Source organism: Panthera tigris, chromosome C1, assembly GCF_018350195.1.
Source record: "Panthera tigris isolate Pti1 chromosome C1, P.tigris_Pti1_mat1.1, whole genome shotgun sequence".
Taxonomy (NCBI): Eukaryota; Metazoa; Chordata; class Mammalia; order Carnivora; family Felidae; genus Panthera; species Panthera tigris.
In genome coordinates, this window is record NC_056667.1 from 180,962,763 (window position 1) to 180,987,247 (window position 24,485).

Here is a 24,485-nt window from a genome sequence, read left to right on the forward strand (position 1 = left end):
TAATTTGTGTCTACCTGTTATATGATTATCGGACTTAGATGTATTAGGTGTAACTTAAGCACAAATTAAACTCATTTCATAAGCCATATTTATTATCAAGTTGCAGGATGAGATCACAAACAAGATTCTAGATATTGATGGTTTTTAGCTACTGCTTACCAAAATCAACCTCATAAGCAATTGTTAGAAATGGAAAACTATCTTCTGACTAAGCAGCAGCCATCCAGAGAGGTAAAGAGACAGAACGAAAGTTGCCCAAATACAACAGTGCTTTGAAAACTGAAGACATTGATAAAAGAAATTAAAGATGACACAAATGAATGGAAAGGTATACCACGTTCATGGATTGGAAGTATTAACAATGGTAAATGTACATATGCCCCAAAGCACTCTACAGATTCAATGCAATCCATATCAAAATACCAACAACATTTTTTTACAGAACTAGAACAAACAATCTTAAAATCTGTAATTTGTATGGAACCACAAAAGACCCATAATAGCCAAAGCAATCTTGAGAAAGAACAACAAAGCTAGTGGTATCACAATCCCAGACTTCAAACTCAACTACAAAGCTACAATAGTTAAAACAGTAGGCTACTGGCACAAAAATAGACACACAGATCAAAGGGACAGAATAGAGAGCCCAGAAATAGATTCATGCTTATATGGCTAATTAATCTACAATAAAGGAAGCAAGAATATACAATAAGGAAAAGATAGTCTCTTCAATAAATGGTGCCATGAAAACAGGACAGTTACATGCAAAAGAATGAAACTGGACCACTTTCTTACACTATACATAAAAATGAACTCAAAATGGATTAAAGACCTAAACCATAAAACTCCTACAAGAAAACCTAGAGAGTAATCTCTTGGACCTTGGCCTTAGCAACATTTTTCTGATATGTCTCCTTAAGAAGGAAAACAAAAACAGAAATAAACTATTGGGACCACATCAAACTAAAAAGCTTTTGCATAGCAAAGGAAACATCAATAAAATGAAAAGGCAGTATACTGAATGGGAGAAGATATTTGCAAATCATATATCAAAAACAAGTTAATATCCAAAATATATAAAGAACTCATTCAACTCAACACCAAAAGCAAACAAACAAACAAACAAGCACAAATAATCCCATTAAAAAAATGGGCAGAGGACCCGAATAGGTCTTCTTTTTCCCAAGAAGACATACAGATAGCCAACAGACACATGAACAGATGCTCAAAATCATTAATCATCAGGGAAACACAAATCAAAACCACAGTGAGATATCATCTCACATCCTGTTAGAATGACTAGTATCAAAAAGACAAGAAATAACAAGTGTTGGCAAGGATGTGGAGAAAAGGGAACCTTTGTTTACTGTTGGTGGGAATGTAAATTGGTGCAGCCATTATGAAAAACAGTAGGGAGGATCCTCAAAGAGTTAAAAATAGAAATATCATATGCTCTGGTAATTCCACTACTGTATATTTACCTGAAGAAAACAAAAACACTTATTCTAAAAAATATATGTATCCCTCTGTTCACTGAAGCATTATTTACAATAGCCAAGATAGGGAAGTAACCTAAGTGTCCATCGATAGATGAATGAAGAATGAGTTAAGAAGATGTGGTACATATCTTATATACATACATATCTTATACATGTATAATATATATATTATACACATATATAATAGAAAGTTACTTCACAATTAAAAAGAATGAAATCTTGCCATTTGCAACAAAATGAAGGGACCCAGAGAGTATTATCTAAGTGAAATAAGTCAGACCCAGAAAGACAAATACTGTGTGATTTCATTTTTACGTGATATCTAAAAAACAAACAAATGAACAACAAAATCAGAAACAGACTCATAGATACAGAGAACAAACTGATGGCTCCCAGAGGGCAGGGACTGAGAGAATAGACAAAATAGGCAAAAGGCATTAAGAGGGGCAAAGTTCCAGTTACAAAATAAGTAAGTCACAGGGATGAAAAGTACGTCACAGGGAACACAGTCACCAATACTGTAATGATTTTGTATCAGATATACACTGAGTAACGTATCAAAGTGTGGAATCATCATGCTATACATTAGAAACTAATATAACATTGTATGTCAACTGTACTTCAATTAAAAAAAAAAAAGAAAAACAGTTGTCAGCAACAGTTACTACCAAAAGGTAGAAGACAAACCATTCCCAAATTCTCTGTGGAAATAAATGCCATTAAGCCACACTTAGCTTTTTACCAAACCAACTATACCAACAGCTACAACACAAACGGAATCATCAACTATGTACATAGAATTAAAAGAAAAATTCATCTCTGTCAAGACTGGCTAATGTCTATAGAAATTTAAAAATAGTTAATTAAAATTTATTAAGGGCTATAATAATTAACACCTCTTTTGTCAAGAAAACTAATTTGTTTACTTAAGATTATTTATCTTGATTATATCTATTTCTAATCAGAAATATGGACATATTTAAATCACAGAACTGAATATCTGAATTCCCAAACATCAGTGACTCTGATTCAGTTCATAAATATGATCAAGAAACATGCCTTACTTAAACTCACAAGTGATCAAACAAAAGAAATATAATGCTCTAAACATTTGCTAGTTCACATTTTATGCATCAGGCCACCTGTGCATACATATTTTAGTTAAATGTGAATAAAGTTTAAAAAATACTACCTGCTAACATGGAATCCCATGTTGTCAAACTTGAAGTGTACCTAACTGCACATTTCCTCATACAAAAATAATGAAAACACTTTTTATAGTTTGTTTGAGAAAACACTTTGATAGCTGAAATTTTGTCACTGGGTTTTACACTCCATTCAAGATCAGAGACTATGTAACTTTTTTAGCAATAATTTCATACGACTTTAAAATTCTCTCTGCAGCATTTAGTATCCTATTAATAACAGCATAATAATACACAGACTCTTAGACTTTGATCCAAGATTTCTTCCTGTCCAGTGTTTGTCAAATTTCTTTAGCTAAGTAATGCCCACAGGCATTACTTTATATTTCACATTAAAGTTTTTCTTAAAGAAGTAAAAATTTTAAGGTAAAAACAGACAAATGGAGAACTACTCAAATTTAAGATGAAGCAGGGAGCTGACATGGCCTCCTACCACCTACCTGTCTACTCCACCTGCCTTAGGGGTCCAGGTGTGAAAACCGATCTACGTCAACCTCATCATGTGAATAATAATTTGAGTTGTTGGTTAGGCCTCTTTGCCCCATTCATTTATTTGTATTTTATAATTTTGGAGGCTCTTGCTGCCTTGTATTTGCTACAACTACATAGCTCTCTACCAAAACCTTAAGAATGTGCCATAATTGCTTTCTTATTCTGAGGCTACCGTAGGCTCACACACCACTTAAGTTCTGTACCAGAGCGCCTGGATGGCTCAGTCGGTTAAGCATCCGACTTCAGCTCAGGTCATGATCTTACAGTTCGTGGGTTCGAGCCCCATGTCGGGCTCTGTGCTGACAGCTCAGAGCCTGGGAGCCTGCTTCCGATTCTGTGTCTCCCTCTCTCTCTGCCCCTCCCCCATTCATGCTCTCATTCTCCCTCTCTCTCTGTCTGTCTCTCTCAAAAATAAATAAACATTAAAAAAATTTAAAAACTTCTGTCCTGAGCATTATATATAAACGAATATATATGCTTGTCCAATGCTTAATGTGAAATGACCACATAATAGATTTCCCTTAAGAGTAACTTCAACAATCTAATATAATAGCTCTGCTCAGAAAACGTAGAGCAAGATAAAAACTCTCATTCTATAGGATTTTGTATGACAGAAGTGTTTTGCGATTCAAATTGGTCTCTTAGGGATAATGCACGTTTCTCAGTACAGGGCAAAAGTAGCAGGCTGCCGATAGAGAAGTATCAGCACAGGATGCATGATTCACACTGATAGGAAAAGCAAAGATAAAGGTTTCTGGAATGGGATGACATACCCACTGGAACCATGTCCTGGTACTGTGGCCTACTGACTGTATTGAATGTACTCGATGGCCTGGGGAGCACTGGTGGTCCTGTGTGTCGAGAATCTTCTCCTACCTGCAAACAAAAGCATCGTTTATGTTCTGCAAAAAGATCGAGACTGGTTTAAATCAGCACACCAAGCCTAGTTGTTCAAAATACTTGACGACTACTAAGTACCAACTGATGGGAACAGATGCCAGGTGAGGAGCTGACACAGGGTTCTCACAAGCTCTGCTTTAGTTGCCGAATCGAGGGGAAGGGTTCAGGCATCCGTATCCTCGAGAGGGGCCGGGGCAGTGACTATTTACCACATGGTATCGAGGTAGTTCCATACGAGTACAATTACTGGGGCTGTGGAAACTGAACAGCAGCAGACCTGTTCATCGGGAATAACCTCTGGTTTGACAAAACAAAAACCTGGAACAATACACTGGAGGGTACGAGTGCCAGGTTATACCTTCTTTTGGCTAAGGCAGTTCGGAGAATTCTCTGCCTTAGCAGAGCCTGAAGAGCAGCCGGCTTCGTGTGGGCTTCAGGGTTGGTGTGGTATCTCCTCAGGAGCAATTTTACATGCCTGTTAGAGCACCCGGTACAACAGCTCTTTCTGGTTTGAACCTCCCACACCAGGCAGCTAATCGCAGCAGCTGTGGAAGAGCTACCATAGGGCTGCCCTAACCGAAATTATTTACTGTACCTATTATAGATTTAGAAACTCATACATACAAGTAGGTAAACAAAAATGCCCACTAATAGTCTTATCAGTAAACTCCAACACTGCTTTAGCTTCTGTTTTAGCATCCCCTCCTTGCCCGTATTACACACGTCTTTTAAGATGATAGTAGAACAGAAGTATTAGAGAGAAAGAGAACAAAAGGCCAAATAACATATTGGATTTACAAATTGGTACTTTTCAAACAGAGCTTCTAGGGGCACCCGGATGGCTCAGTCGGCTGAGTGTCTGACTCTTGGTTTCGGTTCCAGTCACAATCTCATGGTTCTCGTGAGATCAAGCCCCGCGTAGGGCTCTATGCTGACAGCTTGGGGCCTGCTTGGGATTCTCTCTCCCTCTCCCTCTGCTCCTCCCCTGCTCATGTGCGTCCACACTCGCGTGCTCTCTCCGCCGCCCCCCCCCCACCTCAGGCTAAATAAACATTAAAAAAAAAAAAAAAAAGAAAAGAAAACAGAGCTTCTATTCCCACCCATCGAAACCTTCACAGCCATTTTATCACATCGTATGTGTTAGGTGCTTGGGGAGGGGTTTTTCTAAAGGCCCTAAAACTAAAACTACCATTCTTACCCTACACTGCTTGTTTATCCCTCAAGAATGCTCTCACTCATTCTTCAGAGTGTAGTTCAAACAGCAACCCCCCTCCCCAATGAAACCTTGCCTTCCCTTCAAGCTGTCTTTATTAAAAAAATTTTTTTTAACATTTATTCATTTTTGAGAGACAGAGTGCGAGCGAGGCAGGGGCAGAAAGAGAGGGAGACACAGAATCCGAAGCAGGCTCCAGTCTCTGAGCTGTCAGCACAGAGCCCGACACGGGGCTGTGAGATCATGACCTGAGCTGAAGTCAGACGCTTAGCCAACTGAGCCACCCAGCTGCCCCTCAAGCTGACTTTAAATGCACCCTTCTCTGACCTCCCAAAGTACTTGGTATACATTTCTTAAGCAGCCGCCATCATTAACATTTTATAAAGCATTTCATTCGTATTTTTTTCAAAAAAATGTTTAAGTCTTATTATTTATTTTTGAGAGAGAGAGACAGAGTGTGAGTAGGGGAGGGGCAGAGACAGAGGAAGACACAGAATCGGAAGCAGGCTCCAGGCTCCAAGCTGTAAGCACAAAGCCCAACACGGGGCTCGAACTCATGAACCCCAAGATCATGACCTGAGCAAAAGTCAGATGCTTAGCCGACTGAACCACCCAGGCGCCCTTCATTCATATTTTTACTCATTTGTATTATGGTTTGTTTCACACATTTTCTCCTTAATAAGAACAAGGAACATACGTTATTGGCATCCTTCACCTCAACCATCGTGTTTCTACACTGCACGTGTTTGGTAAGAATTAGTTTGTTGGATGGAAGATACAGCAAAATTTCTACTACCTGTAATGTTTGCTAAATGAGTATAAGAGAGTAGATGGAAAGACTCATGTGTATAATCGAAGTTGCTCGCTGTGCGTCTCTTGAATTATTGGCTTTGAAGAACGAAGTCAGCCACTCTCAGAGGAGATTCAATCATTAACTACACCTTGTTTGCCAGTCACAGAACTTATCATTCAATACACGGACATATACTTTCCCTCCTGTCAGGACGTGGTCATGTGTCATTATTTCCCAGAGCAGCCAAATGTCTTCTCTTCAACACCCTCCTTGCTCGAAGGAGACCTTTAGATGGTGGGCAAGGCCAGATAAATGTGTGTAGCACGGCAGGGTGTGCGGGCTTCCGACAGCTGTGCCAGAAAACACCTTCCCATAAATGGTCTGACAAGGCTGCAGCTGACTGCTGAGGCTTTATGGGGTTAGCTCTGTTCTACCACTCAGTCTCCATCAACAGGAGAAGATAACTTCACTTGCATTTGAATGTGTGCCTTAGGATCCCTCTCCCACAACAGGCCGCTACTAGGCCATGGAAATAACTCAAGTTCTGAGGCAGAAGAACTGAAAGCAAAAGGAGCACAGCTATTAATCTGATGCAGACCTGACCAGACCAAGCAGCTGGCTCATAGGGTGAAGTCAAGATAAGACAAGTGGCTAAAAAAAAAAAAAAAAAATACAAGCGGCTAAAGTGCACTGGCCTTGTGATAAAGTCAGGCAGGGCCCTAATTATGATACACATCACACACGAAGTCCAAAGGTGAGAGGTGTGTTTTCTGCTTTTAGGATGAATGCTGTTGGCATCATCCAGGTCACCGCTAATGGTTTCCATGGCAGCAAAGTAAAGATTTATTAGTTACTCATAAAACATAAATATTTTTGTGCATACCTCATCTTGTAATAGATTTATATATCATTTTTATACGAGTTTCTCAAGTATATTCTGCACATACAACCAGCAAACCCACAAGTCTGTAAATCACGAGGGGAAATTCCAAGAGTAGAATTTTGATGAATCAAATCCAGTTATTTATCGCATTTGTAATTTTCCTTATAATAGAGTCTACAAAACTCTTTGACCTATAGTGTAACACTGAAAATAGAATATGCACATAGACCTAGAAAGGAACGCAGGAAAAGAATCTTAATTCTTTTTGCCTAAGCAAATCTTTAGAAACAATGTTTACCAAGTGATGACATACATTCAACACATAAGCCAGTATTAAAGACAAACAAAGTTGACCTAAAGCATTCCTTTTATTTAAGCTGCTAAAGAAAAAGGGAAACAGGAAGAGACTATTTCCTTTGTCTTGGTGGGGGTGGTGGGGGGTGGGTTAGGCTATTAGAGAGCCCCCATGTGGTTACCACAGGTCACTGCAAGCCAGTAAAGTAGAGCAAGTAATTCAGTAATTTAGGAATTCTTAATTCTGCCTATTTTCTCTTCCTTAGAGTACATGAATCAATGCTCAGATATATTGTGATTTTTATTTATTTTATTAAGGTTATCTATTTTGAGAGGAAGAGAGATTAAGAGAGAGAGAGAGAGCAGGAGGGGCAGAGAGAGAGAGGGAGAGAGAGAGAATCCCAAGCAGACTCTGCACTGTGAGCACAGAGCCTGATGCACGGCTTGAACCTCTGAACTGTGAGATCATGACCTGAGTCAAAATCAAGAGTCAGATGCTTAACCGACTGAACCACCTAGGTGCCCCAATATATCATGATTTTAAAGACTATTAGTAAGGACACCACAACCCATAGCATTGGCTAAAGACTTTAATCCAATCCAGCAACCCTCACTTAAAAAACCTCCCATATGTCACTGAATTTTAGCCCTATTTTTTCCTCTGAAGCTGTCCTTAGGTGGGCAAAAGGGTTTACCACCATCCTCTCTTGAACATTTCACTACATGGAGAATTCTCTCTCACCATCTTCTGAATATAAAAAATTCTCTCATTTCTTCCATCTTTCTTCAAATATCTAGCTCTTAAAATGTGTAAATTAGGCTTTGGGTATTTTCAGAAAAGCCCTGCCAGCATTCCAGCACTTTTCAGTCTCCAAATGATAATCTCTAAATCAAACTGGAAAAACAAAACGATAAGAGATTCCACAAACCACCACATCCCTGCAGCTCCCATGAACCCGCAGGCCCATCCCCAAGGCACGTGACTCACCTCGCCTGCACTGTGGCTGCGTTGCCTGGTCAGGTGCTGCCGATGAACCAGCGCGCTCGTGGGTCTACTGCTCTGCAGCGGGAGCCGGGGGTCAATGAAAGTGGTGGTGCGGGAGTTGTGGTCGACAAAAAATGCCTAGGAAACAATCCCCTCAATCAGTAGTCCATTCGTGCCACACACTTGTCCTAGCTGCCCTATCATTTGATACATTCAGGAAAAGTCCCAATTTTGACTTCTGAGTAACGATCTTAGCTCCATTTCCTTTTAATTTTAATCTTTGGGGAACGTTATTCCTGGTTTTAGGAAATACTCTAACGAACAGTCATCAAAGATAGGATCTGAGAAAGGAGCCATATGAAAGGGCATTTGGGCTTCTCATTAAGCTCTTACTGCTATCCGTGGTTATTGTGAAGTTTTCATCACCTAAAACTTCACCATCATTGACTGCTCCTTTTCCTCTCCCATGCTGTCAGCCCCAGTCTCTCCACTTTCCCAGGGTAGTGCCCTCTCTACTTTTTCATCCCAGCCTGATGACCAGCCCGTTATTTCAGAGTTTTCTCTTGTTCCACACCTCTACAACCGTATTCCTTTAGCTGGCACCTCAGTAGCAGAATATTCTTTCTGACTGCTTTGATTACATCACTGCTCCAGTCCAAAGCTTCCACTGGCTACCCAGTGTTTATCTAAAAAAAAACATTCCAACTCTTTGGAGGTTTTCCAAGACTTTAAAATCTCCTTCCCATCTACCTTCCCAGTTTAATCATTGATCACATACATCCATACAAATTCTATCACCTACAATAACTTTGGGCAAGTCACTTAATTTCTCTGAGCTGTAGATTTTGTATAAAAACATGTCTGCTTCATTCATAATAAACATTTATTTCCCCATAACATGAAAGGAGGGAGGAATCATGTTCTACTGTGTTTACTGCAGAATCCCTGATGACAAGAAATCATGAATGAGTACAAACTGTTTCTTTGTGTTTGTTTAATTCTGAAGCTCTAAGCCAGTGCTATTTATCCTTATTATTAAGAGCCAAATGGTATAAGTCTTCAAAGTAAAATTCACTCTAGGTAGTAACAAAGCCCATTATCTCCAGGACAATTAGAAAATGTAAGTTTTCCATGATCAGATAAAGTTAATTAAGTCATCAAGATAAGAGAGATGATTAGGAGAGTCAGGAGACACTTAACCTGTAAGTCAAGTGTCAGGGCACATGATATATGCCAAATAACCTAAGCAAAAAAGAACGGACTTCTTAAACTGATGGAGCTCAGTTTAAAAAGTACCTTAAAGTCTAGGAATGAATACACCTAGGCAAATACCAGGTTTAGATGATATATTTATATCTATAAAAAAATCAATCACCTTCCCATTATGAAATAAAATGTTTCTGTATACACATAATCAGGAAACAGGCGAAACAATGTAGTCCACAAATAAGAAAAAAAATTATTTTTTTGTAATGAAATAACTTTAAGCAGTAGATGCACTAGAAAACAAAGCAGAGTAATATACAGAATGAGAATCTTTGCCAGTCCCTTCTTTCCATAGCCGATTTCCAGGTACAAAGACTGAATTAAATGGAAGTCTTATAGGAGATGATGTCATCAACCTCACATCCCTAGGTAATGCTCTCTTTTTCCTAACATGTCAGGTGAAACACCTGTCTTCTCTGATCTTGTAAAAAAATAATATACCAATGCTAAATTCTATATAGGCTTATATTGGCAGGTTCTGGTCCCAAATGTCATACTGGTCCCCATTTGATTTGGGCTTCTAATATACTTGTACATCATTTCTGCCACTATTCAAAGTGTCATAAAATAGAAATTAAATTATTTTTACAAATGGGCATTTCAAAATAATAGATACTATAATCAGCCATGTATCTTTATTAAAGTTTTTATTACTAAAACAATAATATAAGCCATGTTTTTTAAGGGAAAAATACAAAGAGTACTAAAATAGAATTGCCTATTTACTCTACCTAATTTCTTTGGAATGTTTTGAAGGGATGGGTAGCCATTTAGAGGTAACAATGATGCACTTATAATTATAAGGATAAATGGGTGTGCACATCTAGGTCAGCTGTGATTTACATGTAGTGTCACAGTGTAATTTGATGTTAAGAGGCTTGTCTAAAACCAATTCTCTAAAGAATTATACTGTAAATGCCTTGAGGATAAGGACTCTTTCTTACTCATCCTGTTATCCCCGGTAGCTTTTGGGACTGCATCTGGGGGAAAGTTGGAGGCTTAGAAAATAATAAATTGTCAAAAATTCTAATATGCTAGTATCTTGACCAAAGTACAGAGACAACTCACAATGAACTTATCAAGTAATAAAAGTCACATTCTTTTACATAAGCATAGAAATACTTAAAGATCTTAAAAAACCAATGAGGGGTGTGTGTGTGTGTGTGTGTGTGTGTGTGTGTGTGTGTGTGAGTGTGTGAGTGTGTGTGTGTGTGTGTGTGTGTGTGTGTGTTAGGTGAAAAACGTGGAGAGCTAAAGAATATAAAACCACAGAATAGGAGTTTTTAAAACATCCCATTGTAGATATGAATAAACTACCAAGGTAAGACTCGAGATGTGGGAGGCAAAATAATAATCAAATTATTGGGATCTAGAAAAAGACAAGCCTGGTTCTGAGAGCTAGCTCCACTACTTACTAGCAATGTAACCTTGGACAAACTACTTACTTAACTTTTTTAAACCACAATTTCTTCTGTAAAATGGGGATAGTAACACCTACATCAAAGGACGGTTAAATGAGATGGTTCTCATGTAGTGCCTATAACTTCTTAAATGTTACTATTATTAGTACTAATAATAAGTTTTAACTTCTAAGGCATTTTTCCCAGGATCACAATGCTTCTTGCTGTATTCCATAAACGAAGCTCAAAAAAATGGAGAACCAGTGAAACTACATTTCCTGAGTTCCTTGTAGATATGTTTGGCCCAGACTAAGTTCTGGTCAATGAGATGTAAACAGAGTGTCACATGATACTCCTGGGAAACCTCCTCACAAGAAGATTTTTACAAAGTCAAGCCCTCCTTTTGTCCTTCATCTTTTCTGTTCCCTGAGATAAGGATGCTCCAGCAGCCACACTGAGCCATAAAGATGAAAGAAAGATGGCAGAGCAGAAAATGGAAGGGGCCAGGACTCTCACAACTTGAGGAATCACCTTAAAAGCCCCAGACTGCCTGCCTCTGAGCTCCTTTATTGAGTGAATAAAATCCTGTATATTAAACTTTGTATGGGTCTCTGTCACAGTGCAGCCGAACCAAATCCTAATTGATCCACTGAAGTCTCCTCTGCAATGCAAAGGAAACATGGTCTTTGTAAAATTAAAAACACAGAAGAACACATAAGCCAGCAACCACCATTATAAATAAAGATTTTCATTATTTGATAAATAATGATATCTCATTGTTGTTCAGCTTCAATATTGTTGGATAATAGTTCCTGACTTAAGTAAAATGTATAGTTGGGAACCTGTAAAGCTGGGACTTCAGCTTACCTTTCTGTCTGACGCTAAAGCCGGATGAGCAGTACCTCTTTACCCTCTGTCTCCTTTTCATATATCTTTTTGTTTCCATTCTGCTTTCTGGTCCCTATCTTTTCCTTTTCATGTTCCTCCCACTCCCCTTGCACCTCACATCGTACGTGATGTTAGAAAGCATTCAAGTATTTACTGAATTAGACTGGCGATAACAGCCATTCACAGTGCTGGGCCTCAACACTGTTTCAACACTGAAAAGGCTACTAACGCCAGACAGCAAACGGTACACAATTTCCATAATTTGCATCACTAACCAGTTGGAGGTATGGCTGTGGGTGGGGAATAGGTGCTATTTGTATCCCACAAAAAGGTCAGTTTCAGAGTCAAATCAAATGTGCATATTGTTTACACATGCTTTTTTAACTCTGCCAAGTACTTGGGGAGAGAGACCTTGATTAAGACCTCTATCAAAATCACATTGGTAGAGCACTAACGGAATGCAGCACAAAGACACAATTACTTGGCATGCATTTTGACTCTGCCCACCCACTGTGTGACCACGGACAGGTTTCCTTGGTGCTTTGCTATTTCCACAGAAAGGTAACCACTCAGTCGGGTAACAGTTGAGCTGTGAAAAAATGTATTCTACTTTAAAATAGAGAGAAAAGCACAGCAAACTTCCTGGGCCAATTTTAGGTTTGCCATTTCTATTTGTGACACACAAATCAATTATGTCAGAAAAGTGGATCACTTTCCCACAGGATATCCTAAGTAGTTCAAGCCAGTAATGAAGTTGACCTAGTACTTTTTTTTTTTTTTTTAATTTGGGTCACTTTTTATGTCACTGTTCTTGAATCACCTGCCTTTATTTATGAAAGCATTTAACATGTATTATAAATTCTATGTGGATAAACGGCATGCTGAGAATGTAGACTACGTGAAAAAAACAACTGTATCAAAAAATGAGTCTTTTTCAGATTAGCCATAGAAAAGCAAATTTTGAACAACATGGATTCCCTACTGTTAAGTTTTATTAAGGAAATTGACTCAAGCTTCACAGTGCTGGACCAACTAAGACTAACAACACAGTCAAAAACTGAAAGGAATGCAAATACACAAACTCAAATCTCATTTGAAAAACTTCTTCCCTTTCACTGCTTCAGGGCATGGTCGAGTCAGGAAATACGGGCTGGTTGGAGCCAAGTGGTATTTTAGCGAGGCCAAACAAAATACACTTCTCTCTTTACACAATTCTTTCTTTTTATTTTTTTAAGCTTCTATTATTTTAAGAAAGGAAAAAGTCATCAGTATTTGTGAAGAAATACCAACCTCAGGCTCAACAAATCTAAGTTATAGAAGTTTGAAATTGTTTCCAGTTAACATTCTGCCAAACCAGGAATCCATATTAAAAGACCATGTAAACAAAATAAAACAAAAAGCACTTGTAACTCTGCTCCACAAAGAAGGTCAAATCTTCTATCTTCTTCTAAAGAGCGATGGAGAAATCAGCAGTTCAAGATGGTGGCACAGGGAGATCCTGAACTCACTTCCTCCCACAGACACAACAAATCTACAGCTACATAAGAAAACAATTCCCTCCGGAAAAAAAACAAGAGAACTGAACAACTACTCCACAACAAAGGATAAAAGGGCCACAGTGAGATGGGTAGAAGCAGAGATCTCGCCAAAAATCCCACCCCCAAGTGTAGCAACCATTGGGAGGCGTCTCACAAATATGGAAATCCTCCCTGAGGAGTGAGGGGTTTTTGCCTCATGTCAGGCACCCAACTCCTTGGGACCTGCACTGGAGAGACAAACTCCCAAGATATCTGACTTGTTGAGCCAACAAGACTTACATCCAGAAAAATCATCGGGCTGTAGGGAGCAGACATTGTGCTCTGAAAAGGGTTGTGTGCAGACTCACTTGCCCTGGGATCCAGCACAAAAACAGCAGTTTGTTAAGAGCCTAGATCATATGTGAAGAAATTCATGTATTAATCTCAAAGCATCTGCCACAGGGCAAAAGCCTGTTGGGACTCCTTCCAGGAGTGGAAGTACTGGTGGGTGCCATGTTTGCACTCTCACTTTAATTTGCTGGGGCCAACTCCCACCCCCACCCCAGAGGCAGAGGTGGGTGCCCTATTCCCTGACACTGCTACTGCTACTGGCCAGAGGCAGTAGGTGAGCACCCTAAGCTCTCTTATTGCTTTTGCAGCCCTGTCCCACGCCCAGCTTCCCTCCCAGCTCCCCAAAGCCAGTAGGTGTAGACAGCCCACACAGGGGATACCCACTGAATACTTGGCTCCAGTAACCAGGGGGGATTGCATTTCTGAACCCCACGGAGCTGAAATGAACGGACAGGCACCATGAGAGACGACTGAGAACTAGGGCAAGGTTAAATGACAAGGTTCATTGCCCACACAGGGACACCCTTCAAGACCAGGAGAGACAGTTGTTTTGCCTAACACAGAAACAAACACAGAGTCACACAAAATGAAGAAACAGAGGAATATGTTCCAAATGAAAGGACAAGATAAAATTCCAGAAAAAAAAAAAAAAAAACAGCTAATGAAGTGGAGATAATTTACCTGATAAAGAGTTCAAAGTAGTGGTCAAAAGTTGCTCACTAAATTTAGGAAAATGGATGAACATTGAGAAAATCTCAATAAAAGACAGAAAATACCAAACAGTAGTCACAGAGCTGAAGAATACAATGGCTGAACAATAACCGAATACGATACCTGAAAATACACTAGAGGGGTTCCACAGCAGACTAGATGAAGCAGAATAATCAGTGATTTGGAAGACAGGGTAGTGGGACTCACTCAAACAGAGCAGCAAAAAGAAAACAAAATTTTAAAAAGTGAAGATAGCTTAAGGGACCTGTAAGACAACATCAAGCAAAAATAACATGTGCATTTTAGGGGATCCCAGAAGGAGACAAGAGAGAGAAAGGGGCTGAAAACTATTTGAGTTAATAATGGCTGAAAATGCCCCTAATGCAGAGAATCTGAAAAGTAGCAAGAGAAAAACAACTTGTTATACAAAAGGGAACCCCCATAAGATAATCAGTAGATTTTTCAGGAGAAACTTTGCCAATCAGAAGGAACACTATGATATACTTACAATGCTAAAAGGAAAACTTCTAAGCAAGAATACTCTATATGGCAAGGGTATCATTCAGAATTGAAGGAGAGATAAAGAATTTACCAGACAAGCAAAAGCTAAAAGAGTTTATTACCAATAAACTGGCTCTGCAAGCTGAAAAGTAAGGGCACTAATTAGTAATAAGAAACCATACAACAGAAAAAATTCACTGAAAAATATAGCAAAGGAAGAGAATTAATCACTTATAAAGGCAGTATAAAAGTTGAAAAACAAAAGTAGTAAAATAACCATAACCACAATAATTAGTTAAAACATACATAAGATAAAAGATGTAAAATGTGACATCAAAAATGTAAAATGTGGGGCGCCTGGGTGGCTCAGTCGGTTAAGCGTCCGACTTCAGCCCGGGTCACGATCTCGCAGTCCGTGGGTTCGAGCCCCGCGTCGGGCTCTGGGCTGATGGCTCAGAGCCTGGAGCCTGCTTCCAATTCTGTGTCTCCCTCTCTCTCTGCCCCTCCCCCGTTCAAGCTCTGTCTCTTTCTGTCTCAAAAATAAATAAACGTTAAAAAAAAAATGTAAAATGTTTGGAGGGGGGTGTAAAAATGCGATTGAGAATGCATTCAAACTTAACTTGCTATCAACATAAAACACATTGTTATATGTATAGGCTACTATATACGAGCTTTATTGTAACCACAAAGTGAAAACCTGTAGTAGATACACAAAGATCATGAGAAAGGAATCTAAGTATCACACTACAGAAAGCATTCAACCACAAAGGGAGGAAGGCAAGCAAAGAAGAAAAGAACAGAGAGGAACTACAAAACAGTCAGAAAACAATAAACAAAATGGCAATAAGTACACATCTATCAGTAATTACTTTAAATGTAATGAACTAAATTCTCCAATCAAAAGACAGAGTGGCTTAATGGTTAAAAACAAAAAACAAAACACAAGACCTATATATGTTGTCTGCAAGAGACTCACCTTAGATGTAAGGGAACACACAGACCGAAAGTGAAGGGATGGAAAAAGATGTTTCATGCAAACAGAGCCAAAAGAAAGCTGAGGTAGCTATACTCACATTGGATAAAACAGACTTTAAAACAAAGATTGTAACAAAAAACAAAAATGGACATTACATAATAATAGAGGGGTCAATTCAAGAAGCCAGAACATTGATAAATATTTATGTACTCAACACAGAAGTACCTAAAGCAAATATTAACAGATTTAAAGGGAGAAACTGAAAGCAACATAATACTAGTAGGAGACTTTAATACCCCAGTTACATCAATGGATAGATCATCCAGACAGAAAATCAATAAGGAAACACTAACCTCAACTGACACAACAGATCAGATGAACTTAATAGACATACATACAGTACTCCATCCTAAAGTAGCAGAATACACATTCTTCTCAAATGCACAGGGAATATTCTCCAGGATAGATCATGTGCCAGACCACAAAACAACTCTCAATAAACTTAAGAAGTCTGAAATTATATCAACCATCTTTTCCAACCACAATAGTATGGAGCTAGATATCAATTACAAGAAAACTGGGAAAATCACAAATATGTGGAGATCAAACAACATGCTACTGAGCAATCAATGGGTCAATGAAGAAAGAAAAAGAGAAATTAAAAACTGACTTTAGGCAAATGAAAATGGAAATAAACATACCAAAATCTATGGATGCAGCAAAACCAGTTCTAAGAGGGAAGTTTATAGCAGTACAGGTCTACTCCAAGATGCAAGAAAAAATTTAAGTAAACAATATAACTGTATACCCAAAAGAACCAGAAAAAGAACAAACTCCAAAGTTAGTAGAAGGAAGGAAATAATAAAGATAAGAGAGGACATAAATGAAATAGAGACTAAAAAGACAATAGAAGAGACCTTAGTTTCACTGAGCTGTTTTTTTGAAAAGATAAACAAAATTGACAAACCTTTAACTAGACAACAGACGAGGAGAAAAAGAGGGCTCAAATAAATTAAATCAGAAATAAAAGAGGAGAAATCACAACTGATACCAAAGAAATACAAAAGAATTATAAAAAATTACATGCCAGGGTGCCTGGGTGGCTCCATCAGTTGAGCATCTGATTCTTGGTTTCAGCTCAGGTCATGATCCCAGGGTCCTGGGATTCAGCTCCATATCAGGCTCCATGCTGAGCATGGTTTGCTTGGGATTTTCTCTCTCTCTCCCTCTGCTCCCTCCCCCATTCACTCTCTCTCTTGCTCTTTCTCCCTCTCTCTAAAATAAAAAATTCTAAAAAAATTTTTTAAAAAGGTAATTACATGCCAAAAAATTGGACAACATAGAAGAAATGGGTAAATTCCTAGAAACATGCAATCTTCCAAGACTGAATAATAAAGAAATAGAAAATACGACTGGATCAATTATTGTTAAGGACATTGAATCAGTACTCAAAAAACTTCCAAGAAACAAAAATCCAAGATCAGATGGCTTCACTGGTAAATTCTACCAAACATTTGAATAAGATTTAATAATACTACCCTTTTCAAACTCATCCAAAAAATTGAAAAAGAGGGAACACTTCCCAAACTCATTTTTTGAGGATAACATTACCTAATAACCAAACCAGAAAGGGACAGAACACAAGGAAAGTTACAGACCAATATCCCCAATGAATACAGATGTAAAATTCTTCAACAAAATATTAGCAAACCAAATTCAACAATACATCAAAAGAATCATATACCATGATCAAGGGGAATTTATTCCAGCAATGCAAGAATGGTTCAAAATCTGAAATCAATCAGTGTGATAAATCACATTAACAAAATGAAGGATAAAACTGTATGATCATTTCAATAGATGCAGAAAATGCATTTGACAAAATTCAACACCTATTTATGATAAAAACTCTCAATGAAGTGAGTATGGATGGAATGTACTTCAGCATAAAAAGGCTATATATGACAAGCCCACACCTAACATTAGACTCAAGACAGAAAAGCTGAAAACTTTTCCCTTAAGATCAGGAAGAAGACAAGGATGCCCATTCTCACCACTTTTATTCAACATAGTATTGGAAATCCTAGCCAGAGTAGTTAGGCAGGGGGTGGGGTGAGGGAGGGGCGGGGGGGGGGGACAGGGGGGTAAGCATCCAAATTGGAAAGAAAGAAGTAAAACTATCATTATTTGCATATTTCATAATTATATATATAGAAACTCCTAAAGACTTCATTAAAAAACTGTTAGAACTAATAAATAGATTAAGTAAAGTTGCAGGGTACAAAATCAATATATAGAAATATTTTGCATTTTTATACACTAAGAAGAAATTATCAAAAAGAGAAAATAAGAAAATAATCTTATTTACAATTGCATGAAAAAGAAAAAAATACCTAGGAATAAATTTAGCCAAGGATATGAAATATTTGTACATTGAAAATTATAAGACATTGGTGAAAGAAGTTGAAGAAGGCACAAATAAATGGAAAGATATGCCATGCTCATGGATCAGAAAAATTAATACTGCAAAAATGCCCATATTACCCAAAGCAATCTACAGATTCAATGCGATCCCTATCAGAATTCCAATGTCATTTTTTCACAGAAATAGAACAAACAACTCTAAAATCTGGAACCACAAAAGATCCCAAGTAAACAAAGCAATCTTAAGAAAGAACAAAGCTGAAATGAGTCACACTCCCTAATTTCAAACTCTATTATCTATTCCAAAGCTATAGTAATCCAAACAGTATAGTATTGGCATAGAAAGAGACACATGGATCAACAGACTAGAATAGAGAGCCCAGAAATAAACCAAAGTATACATGATCAATTTGTGACAAAGGAGGCAAGAATACACAATGGGGAAAGAATAATTTCTTCAATAAATGTCATTAGGAAAACTGGACAACCACCTGCAAAAGAATGAAACTGAACTACTATCTTACACCATTCACAAAAATTAACTGAAAATGGGTTAAAGACTTGAATGTAATATCAGAAACCATAAAATTCCTAGAAAACCACATAGATGATAAGTTTCCTGACATCATTCTTAGTGATATCTTTTTGGAATTCATTTCAGAGGTAATGGCAGCAAAGGTGCGTGTGCGTGCATGCGTGCACACACACACACACACACACACACACACAAATGACACTACATCAAACTAAAAAGCTTCTGCACATCAAAGAAAATTATCCATGAAATAAAAAGGCAACCTACTGAATGGGAGAACATATTTGCAAATCATATATCCAATAAGGGGTAATATCCAAAATATATAAAGAACTCAAGGCTCAATAACAAAAACAAAAACAATCTGATTTAAAAATGGGCAGAGGATCTAAATAGACATTTTTTTCCCCAAAGAAGACATACAGATGACCAACATGCACATGAAAAGTAATTCAACATCAGTAATCATCAGGGAAATACAAATCAAACCAATATTGCAAAATCATTTCACTAGACAAAATGGCTAGTATCAAGAGACAAGAAATAACAAGTGTTGGCCAGGTTGTGGAGAAAACTAGAAGCCTTGTGCACTGTTGGTGGAAATGTAAACTGGCATGACCATTGTGGAAAACAACATGAAGATTCCTCAAAAATTAAAAATAGAAGTACCAGATGAACCAGCAATTCCACTTCTGAGTATCTATCCAAAGAAAACAAAAACACTAATTCAAAAAAGATATACATATCCCCATGTTTACTGTTACCATTATTTACAGCTGCCAAATATGGAAACAATCTGCATGTCCATTGATAGATGGATGGATGGGGAAGATGTGGTATATATACAAGGGAAACAATAAAAGAACAACAATTTATAAGTCAGAAGCATTGCATATTGAATCTGTTGTTACTTCTGGCTTCTCAACTCTACAAAGTCTTAGAAATGCTCAAAAAACACTTAATTGTAATCTACCTTAATTTTTATGAAGATCATACTCATATTCTCTCCCTTCCAAAATATAAATCTCTTCTCAGCTCTTGGCTCCCTCCCTAGTATTTATCCAATTATTAGTAATAAACATGCTATTATTTTCTTTGCATTATATCCCAACAGTGCTCTTAGCAGTAGGAGAAATGAAAAAGCTGATTGATACAGTTTATCATAAGTAAAAAAATAGTCATGCTAATGTTTTCCATCACTTGGTCTTTTGAAAGAAGGAGTGATCCCAAATATTTCATGACATCTGTATTAGTCACAAAATAAGTTAAAGAAGGTCTTTTTTTTAAACTGCTATGATCAGAGACCTAAAATCATGAGGAGACAAAACAGGAATCTATGGTGCTTGGGCTAGAGTTCTGGAAACAGCTGGTCAGTTAGCAGATGTGGATAAATACAATATCCTCAACACTTTAGGTATAAAATATTAGCCAAAGGGTACTTTACATGTTAGGAGTGGTGGTATTTAGCTGTAGGAAATATATTAGGAGAGCCAGTGATATGGTGGGATGGCTTGTACCAGCTCATGAGAGCTGACTGTGAGATTTTAGGGGAATATGCTGGCAGCCTGAAATTGGTTATTTACCCCACAGAAAATGGCAAATTCTACACATCAGCCTTCCTCCGCAATTCCCTTGGAGAGCTGGGTTTTAAACATTTAGCAGCACATCACTATAGAAGACTGAGGATGGAATTGTCCAAATCAGCCCATTTTAGGTGGAGCAGAAAGTCACTGCCATAAAATTTTAAAAATAGCATATTGTATTTTATAAAAAATATCCAGTGCAAGTCATGAAGATAACTGTTTAAAAATAAAAGACAAAGGCCATCTCCATACTTGGATAATTCCTTCAAGACTCCATGAGTCTAGCATTTTACTCAGAAATACACTCATGAAACTAATTTCTGCTCTATTCTCTCATTCAAAACGGTACACTGTCCCAGAAATATTCTTTCCCATTACCTCCTATGTGTGTTTATGTGACTTATTATTATTTAATCTAACACCTTTTTACCCCCTTAAAAATCAGCAAGAGATCATTAAAAAACCACAATGCGATTTACAAATTTAGAATTTCATTCCATCTCCACCTGGATTGCTGTATAACTTCAGGTTATTAAACCAGGTAACCACCACAAAGAGGTATTACTTCAAAGCAATTAGAGATGTGCCACAAAAAGAAGAAATGTAGTCATCGAACTAACAAAAAGCATATTTCTCAAAGTGTAGAACTTATCCTGCTAAGGTATTTTAGGAATTCACTTGAGACTTCCAAATATTAAGTTGCATTTTACTCATTGAGATGAGCCTGACCCCATAAATTGTGGCTATCAGCTTCCTGCGGGATACAACCAAAACCTATGCCATCACGGGGGCAACTTCTGCAGCCACAGAGGCTATTATACTCTGGTAAAATGAGAAGTAGGCTCAAACTGTGGTAACTTTCACTGTACAAATATTTGTTCTCTTCTAAAAACTATCCTCATAACCATAACTTCTACTTGCCATGGTCATCTAAGTTGGTTATTTGAACCATTCTGCTACTCAAACCCCCAATCTGACATCCAAAGTCACAAAGCTCTAGAGTTACCAAGCTTGGGTATAGAAATGGATGTCAATTTTAGCTGGGAGATATAGCATATGATTTTTGTAGGAAAAAAAAAACACAAGAAAATATGGGAAAAGACATTTCACCTTAAATAAAAAGATGGTTAGCATTTTAGATTTTTATTTAAAAAAATGAAGTTTATGATATGTTATTCTTAAAGTTTCAAGTTTCTTAGTATTTCAATTTAAGCCCATGTAGAATAATCTCGGTAAAACATTTTGTGTTATACTGTTTGCGAGTACAAAGCCAAAAGGGAGGGGGGAAAAAGTTATTCCATATTTAACATCTGGAAGGGGAATCAAAAAATAACTTTCTTTTCTAAAAATTGAACCAAATGATAATCCCATTGTGTGAACTTAAGAAATAATAAGCGGGATACCTGGGGTGGCTTAGTCAATTGAGCATTTGACTCTTGATTTCAGCTCAAGCCATGATCTCGAGGTTTGTGAGATTGAGCCCCCCATCGGAGTCTGTGCTAACAGTGCAGAACCTGCTTGGGATTCTCCACCACCCCCTTGTCCCTCCCCCACTCACATGTTCTCTTTCTCAAGATAAATAAACGAACATTAGAAAAAAGAAATAATAAGCTTTATGGTATTTTTCTAATTATCAATGCCATTTTGCCTTTTTCTCTTTGTTATCCTTAACCCTCTGCAATAGATATTCCACTGATAATACTTCCCTGACATGGGTCTGTGATGGTTCACTCTATATGTCAATTTTACTGGGCCACCAGTACCCAGACCTTTGGCCAAACACTTCAGGATGTGTCTGTGAGTGTGTTTCTTGATGAGATTAACATCTGAATCAGCTGACAGAGTTAAGCATATTGCCTTCCCTAATGTGGGCACACCTAATTCAATCAACTGAAGAACTCAAATAGGACAAAAGGCTGAGAAGAGGTAAATCCATCTGCCTAACTGAATTGGGATATTGGTGTTTTCTGGCTTTAAGACTCAGACTGAAACATAGGCTTTTTTTTTGGTCTCAAGCCTGTCAGGTTTTGGATTAGAACTTACACCATTAGCTCTCGTGTGTGTGTGTGTGTGTGTGTGTGTGTGTGTGTGTGTGTGTGTGTGAAAGAGAGAGACACAGAGACAGACACAAAGAGACACAGAGAGAAATCAACCAGAATGACCACAATAGCCATGGTAGAGAAAGAGATGGTTCTGGGTTAAGATAGGAGAAAACATCTGAAGACAGACTACCCTGGAGTGGTCATGAACAACAAGGACAACAAAAAACAATAGCAAAAGGAACCCTACTTTGAAAAAACCATTCTGTTGGACCATCATGGGTACAGAAAATCAGCAGTACGTTAAGAGGAAGAATGGGACACTATACTAATCCTACATCATTTTCTTTATAAAACCATTGTATATTTCCTATTAGAAAAAGGATTTGGCCATTAATAACATATCTTTATCCTTTTCATGAAATTCTAAACTGATGAAACTCTCATTTATTTCCAGTCCCAGGAGCTGGAAAGGATAGGTTACTAATCCTCACTTTAGAGAAAACTGAGGTTCACAGAGGTCAGATAGTGATGGATCCAGAAATTCTGACCCCACTGCAGCACAATTTTCTCAAATCCATCAAATTAACAATGGGAAGAAAGAGAGAGAGAGAGAGAGAGAGAGAGAGAGAGAGAGAGAAGGAAAGAAAGAAAGTTAGTTAGTTCCTAGGTTAAATACATTTGGTTTTTCTTATTAAAGCGCATATTTGTCTTCCAAATATATTATCCCCATGAGCACATACTAATGATCAAACCCAGCCAAGAATCAGAAGCATTTTAAACAAGTCACATTTTAATACTATTGATGCATATTTCTTGCAAAAATATAAAACATTTATATTGCTTCTGTATCCAGATCCCAAATTACCCTTAGTTTTTACACTGAGAGTGTATAAAAATTTAAGAATTATTACAATAAAAAGCAAGCAGAATTTTTTTTATATATTGGCTTGCTTTCTTTGTTTATGTTTCATTTTAAAATGAGGCAAGTCAAAATGTGTTCTATATGTTAGGTGAAAATCCTAGGCCTTAGATCCAACAAATAAACACAGATGTTGATCAGAGTTTCATAAGGATGATCTTGCATAAAATAAAACTTGGCTCAGTTCCAGTCCCACCATTACAGAATCAAAATAATTAGGAAAATCAAGTAATGGAAGAAAATACTGATTAAAACACAACACACAGTAGAATTTTGAACAAGAAACCTGGAATTAAAAGCAGAAACAAAAGCATTACATATTTCATGGCAAATCTAGTTTTTGAACCATATCATCTCAACTTCAAATCTAAAGAATCAAGGATTTATAGGTCCCACTGCACCTCCAACTGAAGGAAACCACCTATCCACTTTATAGTTCTATAGATTTGCCTATTCTGCTCATTTCATATAAATGGAATCATATAATATGTGATCTTTTGTGACAGTTTCTTTCACTTAGCAAACATTTTCAAAGCTTATCCATGTTGTATCAGTCATTCATTACTTTGTATTGTCAAATAATATTCCATTGTATGAATCTACCACATGTATTTACCCATTTATCAGTTGATGGGCATTTGGGTTGTTTCCACACTTTGGCTGTTACAAATAATGCTACTACGAAATATCTGTGTACAAGTTTTATAGAAGAAAGTGTATTTTCATTTCTCTTGGGTATATACATGGTTGTGGAATTTCTGGATCATCTGGCAACTCTTTGCACAACATTTTTTTAGTAACTGTCAAATTGTTTCCAAAATGGCTGTATTGTTGTACAGTCCCACCAGCAGCATATGAGTATCCAGATTCCACATTCTTGCCAACATTTATTATTTTTGAGATTTTTTTTTTGATGGCCTATCAAGTGGGTCTGTAGTGGTGTCTCACTGTAGTTCTGTCACTTTCCTAATAACTAATGATATCAATGGGAAAGAATAGTCTTTTCAATAAATGATGCTAGGACCTAGATGTTCACAGGCAAAAAATTAAATTGAACCCTTGACCTCACACCATATAAAAAATTAACTCAGAGTGGATCCTAGATCTA

At 37.5% G+C, this 24,485-nt stretch overlaps 1 protein-coding gene across 7 annotated transcripts in view; it reads right to left on the reverse strand.

Annotated features, from left to right (window-relative positions):
* HECW2 (HECT, C2 and WW domain containing E3 ubiquitin protein ligase 2) overlaps positions 1-24,485 on the reverse strand; it is a 321,506-nt gene that overhangs the window by 64,743 nt on the left and 232,278 nt on the right. For all 7 annotated transcript variants that reach the window (XM_042994961.1, XM_007094709.3, XM_042994965.1 and 4 more), the window contains 2 exons: positions 8,268-8,402; positions 3,970-4,072 (listed from right to left, as the gene is read on the reverse strand). In XM_042994961.1, the coding sequence (XP_042850895.1) occupies positions 3,970-4,072; positions 8,268-8,402 (238 nt within the window). The remainder of the gene's footprint in view (positions 1-3,969; positions 4,073-8,267; positions 8,403-24,485) is intronic.